Genomic DNA, 18,687 nt, shown 5'->3' with positions numbered 1-18,687 from the left:
GTGCCGTTATAAAAAAATGACCTTCCCTCGTTATATACACAAGTACTTCCAGGTACCAGTGTGTACAAAAAAATTGTATTACCGGTAATATCTTCTTCTCAGTTTGGATAAAAACTGCACGCATATAAATATGTACCAGCTCAGAAAGAAAGTCTTCTCAATTTTTTTCAAATGGTGGAAAACATCTTTGGGGTTGAATACTGTGATATATGAATTTACTGGAACAGAAGCGTCATGTCTTGGCAAACCATACTGACCTCCAACACAAGTGTAATCCTTAAGTTTTTATACACTCTTAAAATAATCATCAACGCATACCCACAGCTCATTTTAAAGACCCGTTTATGTGTTTTCTCTTTTTCATGATTTCATTTTTTGAGCTCACTTGAAGACAATGTGGATCTTCAAGAGGAAGATGATATATATTATTCTTGCTGAGAAAATTAATAGCATCTTGATAGCCTTGGTGATAAAATCCGTTAAGTACCTATAAGGGGAGAGGAAAGATACATGACTCACTCACTGAAGCATTTTTCACTGTCAGTCCTATTTTACAATTTGTTGCCACTACAGAAAATAATATATATTCATTTGTACTCAAACCCCAGCAGATAATTATTAAATAGGAATTCCATTTTTCAAAAAAAAAAATTTTTTTAAATATAAGTACTACACAAGTCACTTTGCAAATTAATATTATTAAAATATTTCCTTTTCAGTTTACTGCTAGCTATCAATTTTGACACAAAGTAAAAATTGTATTAGTGCATATGCTCAAATATAATGGGAACATTTTGGGGCCAAAAAATAACCTCCTATTTAAAACTTTGCTTTATATTTTGGAAACTCAAATCAATTTATTTTTTTGCCTGTTGTACGGTGTATGCTGGCCACACATTTTCATTTTTAATTATTCGATGGCAGGTTCCATTCGATCAAACAAGTGCAGTAAACTGTGATCATTTTATAAAATGGAAGAGTTGGAAAACCAATAGCTTGAGATTGTGTTAAAATCTATACATGTAGGACCAGCATAAGGAAAGTATGCTAGTGGTGTGCATGAAATAGAGGTGCGGGGAAATTTGGGTGCTCGGGAATAGCCAATAGTAGAATATCAGTATTTTACTCATATTCTAATATTTTACAGTAGTATTTCTCATTAGTAAAATATTGGTAAATGTTACCGATATTTTACTGCAGCAAAACCTAAACCAATTCTCACACAGAACACTCCCTCTACGATGCCTAACCTTAACTACCTCCCCCTTGACTAACCTTAACCTCCTCCTATGTCTAACTTTAACTACTCCCCGCAGATGCATTACTTTAAAGGGGTTCTGTGGCCCTTTTCCAAAATGCAATTTAAATGAAGAGATATGTTCCTTTCATAAGTACAAATCTTTTTTCCCTTGTCTTCTTTAGAAACGGCTGTGCTGTCCCTCTCCTGCTCCTTTCTAATTATTTGTCTAGTTTGATGAATATTGTGCTGCAGGAAGAGGCAGACAATACAGCAGCTGTTCCTCCCTGCTATCTGCCTCTCCCTCCCCCACTGCACATCATCTGAAGAGTCATCCCAGACCTTTCTGTGTGCTCCCGCTAGCAGGGAGAATATCTGCCTCGCTCCAGTGAGGCTGACAGCAGGAGGAGATCTGCCTCTTGTTGCTTCAGCTCAGCTCTCGTGCACAGCAGTACAGGGAGACTGTGTACTGATCCGGAAGCACTTTTCATTGCAGCCATCTTGCCCAAAGGTTTAAAAGTTATATTTTATTAATTAAGTTATTTATTGGCAGCGGGGAGCGGTGAAATAGGAGAAATGAAGAGGGGGAATAACGGGGGGAACAGTAATATGTTTATTTTAATGTGCTGTAAATTCATCACACATCTTCTTTAACCCCCTATGTTTAACCTTAACCTCCCTGGCGGTACAATAAATCTGCCAGGGGGCAGCGCAGCACTTTTTTTTCCTTTTTTTTTAAAAATCATGTAGCTAGCCTAGCGCTAGCTACATGTTTCCTCCCTCCCTTCGCTATCCCTCCCATCCCTCCGATCGCCGCCGGCGCTTTTACCCTGCAGGGAATCCCGTTCTGAACGGGTTTCCCTGTATGGGCTTCCCCGTCGCCATGGCGATGATCGCGATGACGTCACTGATGTCATCGACGTCGTGACGTCAGCAGGTGCTCAGATCCACCTCTCAGCACTGCCTGGCACTGATTGGCCAGGCAGCGAAAGGGTTTTGGGGGGGTGGAGCGGCGCAGCAGATAGCGGCGGATCGGCAGGTTGCGGCGGCGATCATTATGCACACGCAGCTAGCAAAGTGCTAGCTGCGTGAAGCAAAATAAAAATTATGTATATCGGCCCAGCAGGGCCTGAGCGGCACCCTCCGGCGGCTTACCACAGGTTTACCGCCAAGGAGGTTAAAGGTGTTTTGTGGTATTCTAAAAATCAAGCAAGCTGACACCTGGGGCTTCTATCGGCCGCCTCCAGCAGTAATGTCATGCGTCGTCCTCTTCCGATGCTCTGTTCCCCGCAGCCGGTCCCAGTGTAATCACGCGAGTGATTACACTGCGGCTGCACGGCTGCGTGTATGCTTGCTCCCACGCGCGTCATTGGGAGCTTACTGCACAGGCGCAGTACAAGGAAACTTTGTACTGCGCCTGCGCAGTAAGCTCCCGATGACGCGAGCGGGAGCGAGGAGGAGGACGCCGCGGGACATTACCGCTGCAGGGGGCCGATAGAAGCCCCAGGTAAGTGTCAGCTTGTTTGATTTTTAGAATACCACAGAACCCCTTTAACTTCCCCCTTTGGATGCCTAACCTTAACCTCCCCTCATGTCTAACCTTAACCCCCCTTCCAGACCCTTAACCTTAACCTCCATGCCTAACTTTAGCCCCCCATCCCCACCAGATGCCTAACCTTAACCTCCTCCCCACCCCTTCGGACACCTAACCTTAACTCTCCCTAACCTTAAACCTCCCCTCTCCCTGGCTGCGTAACCTTAACTCACATGGCTAACTTTATCCCCCATGCATAACCTTAACCAACCCGCCCACCCCTATCCGTCCAAAAAAGGTACATTTTCATGCGCCGTCATTGCCGCCTGTGTAAATAGCGGCAATAGTGTGAAATTTTCTGCTTCCATGCTAGTGTCTTCTTAGAATATTCTCTGTCAAAATGGTTAACGCAGTAGGAGAATGTTTATTTTAATGTGCTGTAAATTCATCACAGATCTTCTTTAACCCCCTATGTTTAACCTTAACCTCCCTGGCGGTACAATAAATCTGCCAGGGGGCAGCGCAGCACTTTTTTTTCAATTTTTTTTTTAAATCATGTAGCTAGAATACTGAGCGCGCACAAGCTGGGCTGCAGCTCTCTCAAGCAATGCGCTTTGAGTCCTATGGGAGAAAAGCGCTTTACAAATGTTATTGTATTGTATTATTGTATTGTATAGGAGCTGTTACTGTTACTAAGTTACTGTACTTACACAGGGTGAGGGTGGAAATAAGGAATAGACCACTCTGCAGATATTATGGATTGACAGCTGGAAACTGGCATTACCCACGTGAAGACATAAGTGGCTGACAGGACAATCTCGGGGACAAATGTCAATTTCTCCAGTGAACGGTGACACGGTTATCACTGACTGCAGATAGTACAGAGGATGAAAGTTTGAAAGTCCACCGTCTATATACCTCTGTGGGAAAAAATAGTATGATAAATATGATACAGAATACAGAAAGGAGACATCTGGGTACACAACAACTAATCCCTCAAAGGCACAACAAAGCAAGTACTAAATACAGGTGGTCCCCAAGTTATGCATGTATAACCTGCCGATATGTATGTTGCACCTGGCGCAATAACCCCCATCCGTGCCAAAGAAGAAAAAGATGGCAAGCATGCAAATTTATGCAGCTTGAAAATGGACCAAACAAATTCCACCTGAAAAAAGTCCACATATTTGGCTCCAACGCGTGCATGAGCATGTACTAAATTTGCTTGCCAATCGTAGGGCCCAATCCAAATCACTTTTTCTCCGAAGTTTTCTCCTAGGAGATATTTTTCACCTTTTGTTCAAAATAACTTTTCAGCACTCTGCCATGAAAAAAGTACCAAAATGTAGTTGAAAACGTACTGTCAACATTATTCCGAGTATTTTCTTGCTGGGAGGTGGGTTAAAAACCATTTTATTTATAATGTCAATATATGACCTAGGAGAAAACTTAGGAGAAAAAGTAGATTGGATCAGGCCCGTTGTGTAGAATTTTTAGAAAATATCATAATGGTTTGTTCACAGTGGCTGCAATGCAGAGCAGTGCACTCCACTTGCTGAGGTAGGCTTGTAAACATGTTCTGGATCAGCGAAAGAGAAAGGAGTGAAACAACAGACATGACTTCTAAGAAGTATGTATTGTCAGAAGGAGGTCAGCTATGGCCCTTATACCGTATTTAAAGTGAAAAAAGTGAAGAGATAAACAATTGTTATCTATCCTTACACTTCTAAAAATGACTTTTAGATATCACCCAGTTTTATATTATGTTTAAAAACCTAAAAAAACAGATTTATTGTTTTGTCTCAGCTGAATGTAACGGTCTATGGGCCCTGACACACCAGAGAGCGTTTTGCGGGTCGTTTTAAAAAAAATTGCTTATTTCGACTTACATTCAAATCGCTGTAAAATCGCTGCAAATTGCTGCGATTGCAATTTTTCAAAAAATCGAGGTCATGGCAATTTTGCTGCAATTTTATTGTGACTGTAATGCAAGTCAGTGGACCCGCAACATGCTCTCCGGTGTGTCAGGACCCTATCTCTGTGTTTCTGAGTGCTCAAATATATGAACTTTTGACCTTTTTATCTATCCTCTCATGGCAGAGAACCAGGCTTCCTAAAGCAAAGTATTTTATGATTTTAATTTATCAGTAGTCTGACTGGGTCCTGACTGGAGAAAAACTGTCAGTTGCATAGTAGAATATAGTAGAATATTAACTCTTTCATGTTTTTCCGCTCTAAAGATGCGTTTGATTGATAAATTCTGTAATGTCCGATATTACTCTCAATCATTTTACCGCTCGATTTCTCATAGAAGTGAATGGAGAAATATAAGAAAAACGCGTGTAAGATAAGGTAAGGTAAGAGTGTAAGATGTTTACGTCTATAATGTTACCTCTCCTCTCCCCACTTGTAAATGATCCCTCTGCTCACCTTATCCTCCCTGTGCAGAAAAGTACCAGCACATCAGTAACCCCTGCATGCAGAGCAGCCAATGGAAGTCATATGACAACACAAGACATCTTGCCTAAAGTAGCATTAGATGGGTGCCTCTCACAAGTATGCACTAGGACTAGTGCATCTAGGCATTCTGTGCTGTGACTGGAAAGCTGCTTTTATCAGTATGAGATTCTCACTACTGCGCCAGATTTCTCCAAGGTGACGTTTTCACACCTTATTATAAAAATGCATTTGACGTCACCAGCAAGCAAGACAATACCCAGAATAATTTTGACAGCACTTTTTCACCTACTTATTAGTTGCAAAGTGCTAAAAAGTTATTTTAAACAGAAGATGAAAAATTATCTTCTAGGAGAAAACTTAGAAGAAAAAATGAATTGAATTGAATGGAAATGAATTGGGTCCTGGGCCCATATGCAATTTACTTTTTCTCCTACATTTTCTCCTGGTGGTATTTTCAAACTCATCAATAAAATGCCTTTCATACCACAAGCAAGCAAACAAATACTCCAAATAATTTTGAAAGTACTTTTTTTTACCTACTGGTACTTTTTGGTACTTTTTCAATTGCAAAGTGCTGAAAAGTTATTCTAAATCGAAGATGTAAAAATTATCTACTAGGAATAAGTGAATTTCAAATGGGCCCTGGAGTCTTTAGACCACTAAACTTGTGGTGGTGAGAACCTTATCTGCAAAAGAAGTCCAGCCCTAAGTAGGAAAGACCCTGGATTGTCTGTTTCGTGGACTTCTGCATCCTCAGATACCCAAATGCAGCGTGTCACTCTGCATTTGGGTCTCGGAAGCGGAAGTCCGTGAAAAGACTGTAAGGCTGCAAGATCTGTATATCCACTGTCGCATCAACGCATGCGCCGAAAAGGTCACATCGGCGCATGCGTGGAAAACTAGCGCAAAATTCCAATGCGCTGATTGGTTCCCCACAGTATATAAGCAGCACTGCCCTCTGTGACAGTGCTGCTCATTCTGACAGCTTGGCGTAAGTCCCGTGGTGATTCTACCAATCCTGTTTGCTACTCTGATTGACTTCTGATTTGACCCTTGGCTTATGACCCCGACCTTCGTTGATTTCTGCCTGCCCGACCCCCGGCTTGTGACCCGACTACGTTGATCGCCACCTGTCCTGGACGTCTGGCTACTGTCTGACTTCTTCTCCTTCTCACACATTAGCGTCACTGTTCTCCCAACCACTAGCTGAGGTTATCCCAGTAGTGACCTGGTGGGCACTAGGCAGCGAAGTTCTGCACTCCCCTCAAGGGAGGTGTGGGTGAAGACCCGTAGTCACTACGATCCCACTACTGGGTAGCCCCTCTTCCATCAGTGGAAAGGTCAACAGTGTCTGAAGATAACTGGCCGAAGATAACAGAGTGCCCAGTATCATGCAATATTGCTTAAAGGTATCTTCAACCGTGACCACAGGTGAATTGGCTCTATGTGTACTGTTGCATGACATATCAAGTGCCAGCAGCTTGCATGTACTGTATCTACTTGCGGAACAGAGTTTATAGTTTACAGAGTATTCAGAAATTGTATTTGCACATTTTCTTTCTTGTACATGGAATACTAATAGCAACATCATCATCAGCATGACTTACCACTCCTCGGAACAAAGGTGGGACCAAACCACAGTAAAAAGGAACAAAACAGCTGCAGATCAGGGCCTGAAATGACAAAATATATTTTTTTTTCCAGCAATATGCATACATATACGTTTTTTTTATACTAAATGACCAGTCCACTCCCCTTTACACTCTTGGAATGGCCACCAGTACCTGCTCCATGACACCTGCCCCCTTGGTATCAAGTACATGCTGTACTTGCTCGCAGCATTGTGCTTGGTGCTGCTATGCTTGCTATCTGAACACCCAAAATGCTTTGCATACAAACATGGCTGCGTTGTTAAAGGCTTGTTTATTAGACAGTTCTAAGATAAATATTTTACATTGTTTTTTTTTAATGATTGGTTTGTAAACATTTAATACATGAGGAATTAATACAACTGCTTTGACAGCCTCTGAAACAATTATTCAGCTGTCATTGAGCTGCAATTAGAACTCTGAACATCTAGGGCCTTGCATACTATATAACATTTAGTCAAACCCTTTGCTTCTGAAAGAAAAATATATAGACACTGTCATTTATACAGTATATGCACTGACATGCATTGTTCTAAGATCCCTTCCACATTGAGGCTGCTTTCACAGTGGGACGTTACAGGCGCACGTTAGAGCAGCCTGTAACGCAGCCCACCGCACAGCAATAAAAAATCAATGAGCTGTTCACAGTGCCCACGTTGCGTTACAGTGTAATGCTGCACGTTCAATGAAGGCGCAGCATGCTGTGCATTATAGGTGGTTTTAGCCGCGTTAGACTGTTTGCACATGCTCAGTAAGGGGAGAGTCCCCCTCTTTCCTAGCCACATGGCTAATTAATATTCACTACACTGTAGTGTTGTCCAGATCATGAACTATTCTGATCTTTGATTCTGATCTTTTTTTGTGAGTGGAATCATCCGGATCATCACAATGAAGGATTCGGTTCACAGTGGATGTCTGGAAGAAACAGGAACTGCAGCTTCTGTGCACAAGCACAATCTTCCTGCTGCATCTCTCCCTTCCCCATTAGCACCCTCAATGTGCCTTCATTCTCCTGCATCTCTCACTCTGCTGCACCCCTGCTTCCTGCTTCCCTAGTAAAATCATTCAAAGATTCGGTTCAAAGATCCGGATCTTTTCAATGATCTTATAAGAATCATTTAAAAGATCCGGACTTCCCAGGATAGAATGTAAACGGAGCACCAAGAGCCGCATAACGCGGCTCAATTTGACGTCCTACTTCAACACCACCATGCATTGCGTTAGGGGCACGTTATGCGACCTTAACGTCTCCTAAAACGCAACGTCTTGGTGTGAAAGAGGCCTGAAAATTGCAAGCACAATCATGGTGCGAAGTGACATTTTCACATTCTTTCGGCGTGATTGGAGGGCTTAATTTAGTTTCCTGACGTGGAAAAAAAGCAACTGGACTTTTTTTTTTAAAAGGGAGATCGCATAGCAAATCGCATAGCACCGTATTTGCAATGAGATTTGCATGCGCTCCGATCCACTTAACCTAATAAAAAATGCAGGCAAACTGTAGTATGCACTAAATGTGTGTGTGGGTTAAAATGTATCACATCACTCTATACAGGGCACTGTGATTACTTAAAGAGACACTGAAGCGAAAAAAAATATATGATATAATGAATTGGTTGTGTACTATGAATAATTACTAGAAGATTAGCAGCACAGAAAATATTCTCATATTTTTATTTTCAGGTACCGTATATAGTGTTTTTTCTAACATTGCATCACTCTATAATATGTGCAGATTACACAACACTCAGCATTCAAAATGAGTCTTTCAGAGCAGTCTGTGAAGTAATGAACTCTCCTCTAGCAGAGGAAAAGTAAACTGTTCAATTACAGTTGAGATAATAAAAGTCAGATAACAGCCCTCTCCAGGACTAAGTTATGCTGGGAATACACGGTTCGTTTTTGCCTTCGTTTAAACCTTCGATTCGTTCGGTAAACGAATCGAGTGTTGAAAACGTATGTGAAAATAGTCATAATCTCATTATAGTTTCGATTAATAGACCCCAAAAACGAACGACTAGTGATCGAACATGTTTGATATTATCTCTCTTTATCCATCTAATCGAGCCATTGGTAGGCTTGATGGCTGTTCAGATCGATTATATATTCGTTTATGCTAGTCCGTCCCTGTAAAAAGGGATTTTCGTTTCGTTTCTTTGCAGCCTTCGATCATTGGAAAAACGAAACCATCAGAATCGAAAAAAAAAACGAAACCGTGGGTGGTGATATTAACCGTATGACCGATTATTTCGGGATCGAAAAGGACAAAAGGTACAATCGAAACGAAGGTTTAAACGAAGGCAAAAACGAACCGTGTATTCCCAGCATTAGTCGGAGAGCTTAATAGCTTTTTTGCATAGAGATAACAACTGGAGTTTCTCAACTTTTCCTGCACTTGAAACCATTAGACTGATGTATCTGATCATAATGTTTTTTTTCTTAGCTGTACTACACATACAAATCATAATATCATCATTTTTTTTTTCGCTTCAGTGTCTCTTTAATCACCATTCCCTTGTGACTGGCTAAATGCATGCATTTTCAAAATTGGATCATGCAGTGTGGAAGGGCCCTTAACCATTTGCAGACCACCTTAAGCCGGTGGGCGGCGGCAAAGGCTGGGCCCAAACGACTGCAATACGCCCATTGGCGGCGGAGGGGGGGAGGGGTTATGCGTCGATCACGTTACGTGTGACGCGATCTGCCGCTGGTGACTGGCTCCGCCCACCTGGCGCTCTTACCCGCTGCCCGTACGGAAGTGGCGGCGGGTAATTAACTCCTCGATCGCCGCATACAAATGTATAATACGCTTTGTAATGTATACAAATATACAAATCGTATTATACAGGCTGTGATCGAGGGACCACCAGGGCAGGCTGCAGCCCTCCATGTCTGCACCCAAACACACTGATCCTGCCCCCCCTGCCCTCTGATCGCCCACAGCACCCCTCAGACCCCCCCCCTGCCCACCCCCCAGACCCCTGCTTGCACCCAATCACCCCCTAATCACCCATCAATCACTCCTTGTCACTATCTATCAGCGCTATGTTATAGCTTAGGTCCTAAACTGCCCCCTGGGGGCTCCTGATCACTCCCCACACCCTCACATCCTCCCCAGACCCCCCCCCCAGACCCATCCCCCTGTATACTGTATACATCTATCCTCCCCTGTACTCACCCACTGATCACCTGTCAATCACCCATCAATCACCCCCTGTCACCACCTGTCACTGCCACCCATCAGATCAGACCCTAACCTGTCTCTTACGGGCAACCAATTACCCACCCACACCATCAGATCGCCTGCAGACCCACCCTCAGATCACCTCCAAAGTGCAATATTTACATCTGTTCTCCCCTCTAAATCACCCACTGATCACCCATCAATCACCCCATCACCCCCTGTCATCACCTGTAACTGCTACCCATCAGATCAGACCCTAATGTGCCCCTTGGGCACCCAATTATCCGCCCACACCCTCAGACCCCCCCCCCCCCCCTGTGTACTGTATACATCCATTCTCCCCTGTAATCACCCACTAATCACCTGTCAATCACCCATCATTTTAGAAAGAAGACACCCCAAGGTATTCCGTTAGGAGTATGGTGAGTTCACAGAAGATTTTATGTTTGTCACAAGTTAGCGGAAAATGACACTTTGTGAAAAAAAAAACAATAAAAATCAATTTCCGCTAACTTTTGACAAAAATAAAATCTTCTATGAACCCACCATACACCTAACGGAATACCTTGGGGTATCTTCTTTCTAAAATGGGGTCATTTGTGGGGTTCCTATACTGCCCTGGCATTTTAGGGGCCCTAAAGCGTGAGGAGTAGTCTAGAAACCAAATGCCTCAAAATGACCTGTGAAATCCTAAAGGTACTCATAGTACGTTGGGCCCCTTAGCGCACCTAGGCTGCAAAAAAGTGTTACACATGTGGTATCGCCGTACTCAGGAGAAGTAGTATAATGTGTTTTGGGGTGTATTTTTACACATACCCATGCTGTCATGACGTCAAAAGCCGGAGTCCCGATCCACCCCTCAGCGCTGCCTGGCACTGATTGGCCAGGCAGCGCATGGGGTCTGGGGGGGGGGGGGGCGGCGTGCCGCGGCGGGTAGCGGCGCAAAGCGGCGGCGATCAGGCAGTACACGCAGCTAGCAAAGTGCTAGCTGCGTGTACCAAAAAAAAAAATTATGCAAATCGGCCCAGCAGGGCTTGAGAAATCCTCCTGCGCGGCATAGCCCGAGCTTACCGCCAGGAAGGTTATTAAGGGGCAAAAAGACTGTGGTCCTTATGTGGTTAATGTATGTCACAGGTAGAGCTCAGCAATGTCTGTTGTGTTACGGTTGTCACTCCATGCTGGAAAAAACACATAATTCAGTGTCTCTCGCGTCTGAAGTGCACATGAAAGAACACAAAGCTGTCACTGAATGTGTACTAGCAACCGCAGTCATGGTAGATAATAGGCTCAATTCTGGTAGCTATGTGAGGTAAATTTTTTTTGTAGGTAAAATACCTCATGAGGTATTTTCCTATTCTTTTATCAATTCTGGAAGATTTTTCTCCATTTCCGAACATGATGTAAAACATGAGGTAAATGCATAGAGTGAGGTAAAACACGAGGTATTTTAGTGGTAAGCCTGCAGCAAATAAGTAATAGTCTTTCTTCCATAAGTTAGGATAGTCTTTGGAAGATGTTGGTTTTTTTTTTGAGGAGGGAAGGTGTATTTGATTATGTAGCAACCTATGAAAAATAAATTTATAGGCATCCATTATATAAAAAAAAAATCCAGTTCATTTACCTTTAGAGGCTGGGGGGAGGGGGGTAGGAGCACTTTTAGAGGCTGGGGGGAGGGGGTCGGAGCACTTTTAGAGGCTGGGGGAGGGGTCAGCACTTTTAGAGACTGGGGGTGCGAGTAGTTTTAGTTTTAGAGGCTGGGGATCTGGAGGGGCGGGGGGTTACAGCACTTTTACTCTAATGGCTCATACACACGGGGTACGGCTGTCGCTGCAACCACGTGGCACGCGCGTGTTGTGGCGACAGGTCGCCCGTGTGTATGATGCGCGCGCCCCGAACCGTCGCTACTCCGAGCTGTCGCCAAGCGATTGACTTGTTCAATCGCTGGCAACAGCTGTCGCCGCAACTTCGCCGCAACTGTCACTAGTCCGCGTGTGTATGCGGACTAGCGACAGGAGACCCAATGCAAGTGAATGGAGCATCCGGCTGGGGGATGCTCCATTCACAGCCGGATGCTCCATTCACAGACAGCTTCCGCCGTGTCTCTGCCTTTCTGGCGAGACTTGTAGATAGCTGTCGCCGCCTGGGAGCTATCGCTCCCTGGTCTCTTGTAGCCATGCAACGGGGGACAATTGTGCCCCGTGTGTATGTAGCTTTAGAGGCTGCTGGGGGGCGGGGGGGCCTCGGAGCACTTTTAACCACCAGAGTAGGGGGGGGGGGGATCGGTGTTTGCCGCAGTTTTAAAAAAAAAATTTCCAACCAGAGGTTGGGGAATGACAATGTTGAGGGGGGCGCGGCAGATGAAGGATTGTACAGGGTTTGGAGCACTTTTTCTTTTTTAAAACAAAATGGAAGCTGGGGGGGGGGGGGGGATTCGTTGGTCAGATCACTTTTACTTATTTCAGCAAAATATGGGGGCCCTGAACACAGAACAAGCTGAAAAGCCTCCAGATATCACAATTCTGTCACAGCACTACATTTATCGTGTGGTAGAGGTAGGTCTAATTATGTGAGGTAAAAGTCATGCAAACACGCACCTTATTTCACTTCAGAATTTAAGTGTGAGGTATTTGACTACTAAATACCACACATTTTTAGTAGAAAATTACCACATGAATTACCTCATGAAATTACATGAGGTAAAACTTTACTTAAACTACCAGAATTCAAAAGTTGATTTCTCTCATGAGGTAAACCCAATTCCATGAGGTAATTATTTACTAAACGCTACCAGAATTGAGCCCAAAGACTCAAAAACAGCATTTGTCCATGTGATACCTGTCACTGTTTTTACATTCAAAGATAAGCATGGTAGCTGTAATTCCCCAGAATAAGGGAATATTACTCCACACAGTTCTGTAACTGCATATAGTACTTATCTGTGAGTGGGAAGCTCCATCTAGTGGATGTTCCTATTGCTGTTCTTTTTTTAACATAAAGCATACCCTTATATAAATAGCATACTATATAAGTGATATTGGGCTTGATTTATTAAGCTGCACTATTAAGCAGCATACCTTAATGGAAAGGAGCGGCCACTAAGCATGCCTTACATAGCAGCACTCGCTGCTTATCAGGTTATCAGGGAAAATACTCGAAATGAGCTTTACTCACCTGGGGCTTTCTCCAGCCCCTTACAGCAGACTTTCCTTATGCCTCCATGGCAGCACATTGGGTAGTGGCCCCGCCCCCGCTACCCCATAGGACCAGTGAATATTTAAACAGAATTGTGAGGAGGTGCTCGCTGTCTTTTTTTCCAGTCCTCACCTCATATGGACCCTCTGCTTTTCATGCAGAAATTTTTTTTACACCTACCTGACTGTATCTTGCAGTCCCCACACACCTGCCTCCCTTGTGTGAAGGCCCCCTGTCTGTCCTATAAATTAGGTCTATGGTGGGCGTTCTGCTGGTCTTAGGGGCTTATTACAGAGCAAATATACTTGTGGGGCTAAATTGCACACTCACCGGATCGAGCTCTGTCTTGTCTTTTGGCTCTAATAGAGCCTTTATTGTGGCCAGTGTCCTATTTTTCATCACTGTCTTCCTCCTTCGGTGTGCGTTCCACCTATTTGTTTGATTCCTGGACCGCATTGGAGCCATTATGGCGTTCGGCGGGGGGGGGCGTGGCTTACTAGCTGATGTCAGCGCTGGTCCGTCCCTCCCTTCTGCCTCCTTCGTGATGATGGGCGGCTAGGACTGTTCTGCTCCTCTCGGAGCGTTCAGCGGGGGGCGTGGCTTGTGTGATGACATCGCGGCTGGCCGCCTCTCACTCTTGACCACCTACGATTGACTGGCAGCGCACACTACGTTGCAGTCTCGGGGCGGAAGTGAACGTCCTTCTCCCGCTCCTCCCCATTAGGAAGTGTATTTAGATACACTTGGCAGCGTCGCTCGCCGCTACCCTCTCTGCAACCTCAGAGCCCGATCTCGAAAGTGATTTGGACGTGGGTTTCGATTTTTCCTTGGTACAGCCATATGTCAAAGCTGTAAGAGAGGTCATAGAATGGAAGTCGGACGAAGAAACAGAGGAACAAAGTACGAAGAGTAAACCCAAAAAGGTTTACTATACTCAACTGAAAAAATCAGGAGACACATTTCCCTACATGGCGGAAATACAGGATGTCATCGCAGAAGAATGGTAAAAGCTGGAGAAGAAACCACCTCTATCAAACAGACTGTCAAAATTGTACCCTCTGCCAGAATGAAAATCAAAATCCTTGGACAATGCCCCAATTGTAGATGCTTCGGTCATAAGACTTGCTAAACATATGACCCTACCTTTAGAAGATTGCATCTCTTTCAGAGACGCACTACATCGCAAAGCAGATTTGGATCTCAAGAAAGTATATACAGCTGCGGGAGGCGCTTGCAAACCAGCTATTGCGTTAGCCACGGTGGGGAAAGCGGTCAGAGTCTGGACTGACAATATAGAAGCCGCAATCAAGGCCGAGGTAGATAAGGACGCAATAGTTTCTGCCTTAGAAGACTTAAAGCTTTCATCAGACTTCATAGGGGAGGCGGCCTTCGATGTCGTGAGGTGTTCCTTGCAGGCTATGCTATACTCGGTCACGGCTAAGAGAGTCTTATGGCTAAGATCTTGGTCCCCTGACTGCAACTCTCAGCAGTCGTGGTGTAAAATGCCGTACGATGGAAAATCGCTGTTTGGAGACAAGATGGATACGGCCATCAGCAGAGTTACCGGGGGAAAATCCGGTTTACTTCCTCAAGACAAACGTCCTCCAAGACAGAACTATTCTAATTCTCAACAACAGAATAGGCTGAGGAATGCAAGATCCTACCGTCCTGGAAGAAACTTTAAGAGAAATTGGCGCAGTACACAGGGTTCTCTAAACAAGTTAACGAAGCAGAGATCAACAGAAGGTGGCTCTACACAGAAAAAGTCCTTTTGACAGTATGCCAGTCCAGGATATACCGGTTGGGGCAAGACTAAAAGCCTTCAGCAAGATTTGGAGCTCACAAGTCAATTCAGACTGGGTGAACAGAACCGTTGCCCTGGGTCATTCTTGGACTTTCAAAAAGAAACCTCAAGACAGCTCCATACCCATGAAGATTCCAGTATCAAAAGTAAAGAGAGCCATCTTGTTTTGTTATCTGGAAGAGTTGTTAAAGAAACAGGCCATATTAGAGGTACCTTCAGATCAACGAGGCACAGGATTTTATTCCCCACTCTTCTTAGTCAAGAAAAAGTCGGGAAAGTTACGTCCCGTCCTAGATCTAAAGAAACTGAATCGGTACATCTCACTAAGCACCTTCAAAATGGAGTCTCTCCAATCCATCAGCAAGGCCATCAACGTGAACGATTGGATGTTGTCAGTGGACTCACAAGATGCATATCTCCACATTCCAATAAGACAAGATTTACAGAAGTATCTGAGGTTCTCGGTAGACCAGAGTCACTTCCAATTCGTATGCTTACCCTTCGGCATCTCCACCGCTCCCAGGACCTTTACAAAGGTCCTTATATCCGTAGTGGCTATCCTGAGACTGAAAGGACTTCGTCTTTATCACTACCTAGATGATCTACTACTATTAGGAGAGAATTTAGTAACAATCTTAAAACACAGGGATATTCTCCTCGAAACTCTATCGACATTCGGTTGGCTAGTCAACGAGGAAAAAAGTCAACTAACCTCATCACAGGATTTAATATTCCTAGGAGCTCATTTCCAGACTCGTCACAACTCCATATCAATTCCCATTATCCAGGAGAGAGTTCTGAACACAATGGTTGCCAAGACATCATCTGCAAGAAATTGCCTGAAACTTTTAGGCACCCTGTCGGCGACCATAGTTATGCTACCCTGGGCCCACTGGCACATACGCGATTTCCAAATGGGGTTCCTTTCCCGGTGGAACAAATCGAATCTGAATCAGAAGATATGCATATCAAAGTCCATGAGGGACGGCCTGACCTGGTGGTTATCAGATCGGAACATTCAGCGACATCTTCAGCTGTCTCCCGAACCCCCAACAATAATAACCACAGACGCCAGCAAGAAGGGCTGGGGTGCTACCTGCCAGGGTCTGACAGCCCAGGGACAGTGGAATCAGCAAATTTCGCAGGAGTCATCGAACTCATTGGAACTCAGGGCGGTCCTTCATGCTCTTCAAAATTTCTTGAGTGTTGTAGCCAACAGAAACTGTCTATTAAGAATCGACAACAAAACTGCTGTGGCTTACATACAACGTCAAGGCGGGACTCGCAGTCATCCTCTCCTGAAGATATCGAGCCAGATATTTTCTCTTGCGGAGCAGAACTTACGATCTCTGAAGGCAGTATACATTCCTGGAGCCCTGAATACGCAAGCGGATTTCCTGAGTCGGAAAACGTTAGACAACAACGAATGGTCCCTGGATCAAGATTCATTCAATCTAATATGTTGCCATTGGGGGAGACCCGAAATCAATCTGATGGCATCCCAACAGAATACGAAATGCAGCAGATTCCTGTCAAGATACCCATTCAGGGAGGCAGAGGTGGTGGATGCGATGTCAGCACCCTGGAACTTTACGATAGGGTATGTCTTTCCTCCGATACTGATGATATACAACATATTGAGAAGACTGCAACAGGAACCAGTTACGTTACTGGCAGTAATACCACACTGGCATCGACGTCCTTGGTACCCACTGTTACTAAAGCTGGCGGAGGGGGATCCACTATCGCTCCCTATCAAGAAGAATCTTCTCACACAGGGAACAAAAGTACATCCGAATCCCACCCGACTCAATTTAGCGGCTTGGAGGTTGAGAGGCGGAAACTGGAACAGTTAGGATGTGCAGTAGGTGTGATTGACACCCTCCTACGTGATTGACACCCTCCTACAAGCTAGAAAACCATCCACAAACCGTTCATACCACAGAATATGGGATAAATTCTCAAGTTTTGCAGCCGCGTCCGCTTTTGATCCACTACACCCTCAACCTCAGCACGTCCTTCACTTTCTGCAGACAGGGGTCAACAAAGGACTAAGCTACAATGCTATTAGAGTTCAGATATCAACTATTTCAGCCTTATCTGATTACCGTTGGGCTCTTCATCCCCTAATAAAGCAGTTCATGCTAGCGGTAATGAAGATAAAACCTCCCAGGAAAACAATTTATTCCAAATGGGATCTTCCTCAAGTACTGAACTGTCGGGTGCACCATTTGAACAATGTTCTCTTTGGAATTTAACACTAAAAGCCTATTTCTTAGTGGCAATTACATCTGCTCGTAGAGTCTCTGAACTGGGTGCACTTAGCTATAAAGAACCATACCTGACTTTCTTCCACGACAGAGTTCAGCTTAGACCGATAGACTCATTCCTTCCGAAGGTAACCAGCTCGTATCACATAAATCAGGAATGGTCTTTACCATCTTTTCACAACATTGACAATGACACTTTGCATTCTCTAGATGTATCTAGAATTCTGAAAACCTACCTCAAAGCAACGGAAGGAATTAGAAAGTCAGATCCCCTATTTATTGTCCCTGCGGGTTATAGTCAGCATCATCCAGGACTCTGTCCTCATGGTTGGTAAAGACGATTGAGAATTCCTATCGGGCTATCAATTTGCAACCGCAATCAGGGTCGATCAGGGCGCACTCGACGAGAAGTATCTCATCCTCCTGGGCCGCGTATTCCAATGTATCAGCCTCAAAAATCTGCCAAGCAGCAAATTGGTCTACTATAAACACTTTTATCACACATTACAAAGTAGATGTTTCAGCCTCATCATCTGTGGAGTTTGGGAGAGCAGTGATCTCCTCATCTATTTCTAGTTTGAAATAAAATTTTCTGTTATTTTCAAAGCATATATTATGTCTCCCTCCCTTTATTTTATTACTAGTTAGATCCCAATGTGCTGCCATGGAGGCATAAGGAAAACGGAAAATTGTATACTCACCTAACGGTAATTTTCCTTTCCTGATGCATCCATGGCAGCACATAGGACCCACCCGTTACTCGGTGAGTCAATAGTTACAAAGACAGCGAGCACCTCCTCACAATTCTATTTAAATATTCACTGGTCCTATGGGGTAGCAGGGGCAGGGCCACTACCCAATGTGCTGCCATGGATGCATCAGGAAAGGAAAATTACCGTTAGGTGAGTATACAATTTTCCGTTGTCGCGCAGCCGCAGTAAGGCCGACCCCGCGGTCGGCCTGAATACCGAGCACAGAGACCGGGACATCAGTGGGGAGAAGAGCGGTCGGCGTGGGACAGTCTGCTGCAAGGGGCTAGAGAAAGCCCCAGGTGAGTAAAGCTCATTTCAAGTATTTTCCTTGATAACTCCTTTAATGAATCAAGCCCATTATCTATAATAGACATGCATACCACAGAATGGCCTCAATTCTGGTAGCTATGTGAGGTAAATATTTTTTTGTAGGTAAAATACCTCATGCAGTATTTTTTTCTTTTTTTTTAGCAATTCTGAAAGATTTTTCTCCATTTCCGAACATGAGGTAAAACATGAGGTAAATGCATAAAGTGATGTAAAACATGAGGTATTTCAGTGGTAAGCATTCAGTAAATAAATAGTAGTAGTCTTTAATTGTCTTCCAT

General features: G+C 44.2%; 1 protein-coding gene across 1 annotated transcript in view; it reads right to left on the bottom strand.

Moving 5' to 3' along the window:
- Positions 1–325: 325 nt before the first annotated feature.
- LOC137545065 (omega-hydroxyceramide transacylase-like) overlaps positions 326–18,687 on the bottom strand; it is a 57,542-nt gene continuing 39,180 nt past the window's right edge. The window contains exons 3-5 of the mRNA XM_068266171.1: positions 6,839–6,904; positions 3,482–3,691; positions 326–487 (exon numbers count right to left, since the gene is read on the bottom strand). Of these exons, the coding sequence (XP_068122272.1) occupies positions 326–487; positions 3,482–3,691; positions 6,839–6,904 (438 nt within the window). The remainder of the gene's footprint in view (positions 488–3,481; positions 3,692–6,838; positions 6,905–18,687) is intronic.

This window comes from Hyperolius riggenbachi, chromosome 2, assembly GCF_040937935.1.
Source record: "Hyperolius riggenbachi isolate aHypRig1 chromosome 2, aHypRig1.pri, whole genome shotgun sequence".
Classification (NCBI taxonomy): domain Eukaryota; kingdom Metazoa; phylum Chordata; class Amphibia; order Anura; family Hyperoliidae; genus Hyperolius; species Hyperolius riggenbachi.
Note: the sequence above shows the minus strand (reverse complement) of the source record. Positions and strands in the feature narration are given on the sequence as shown.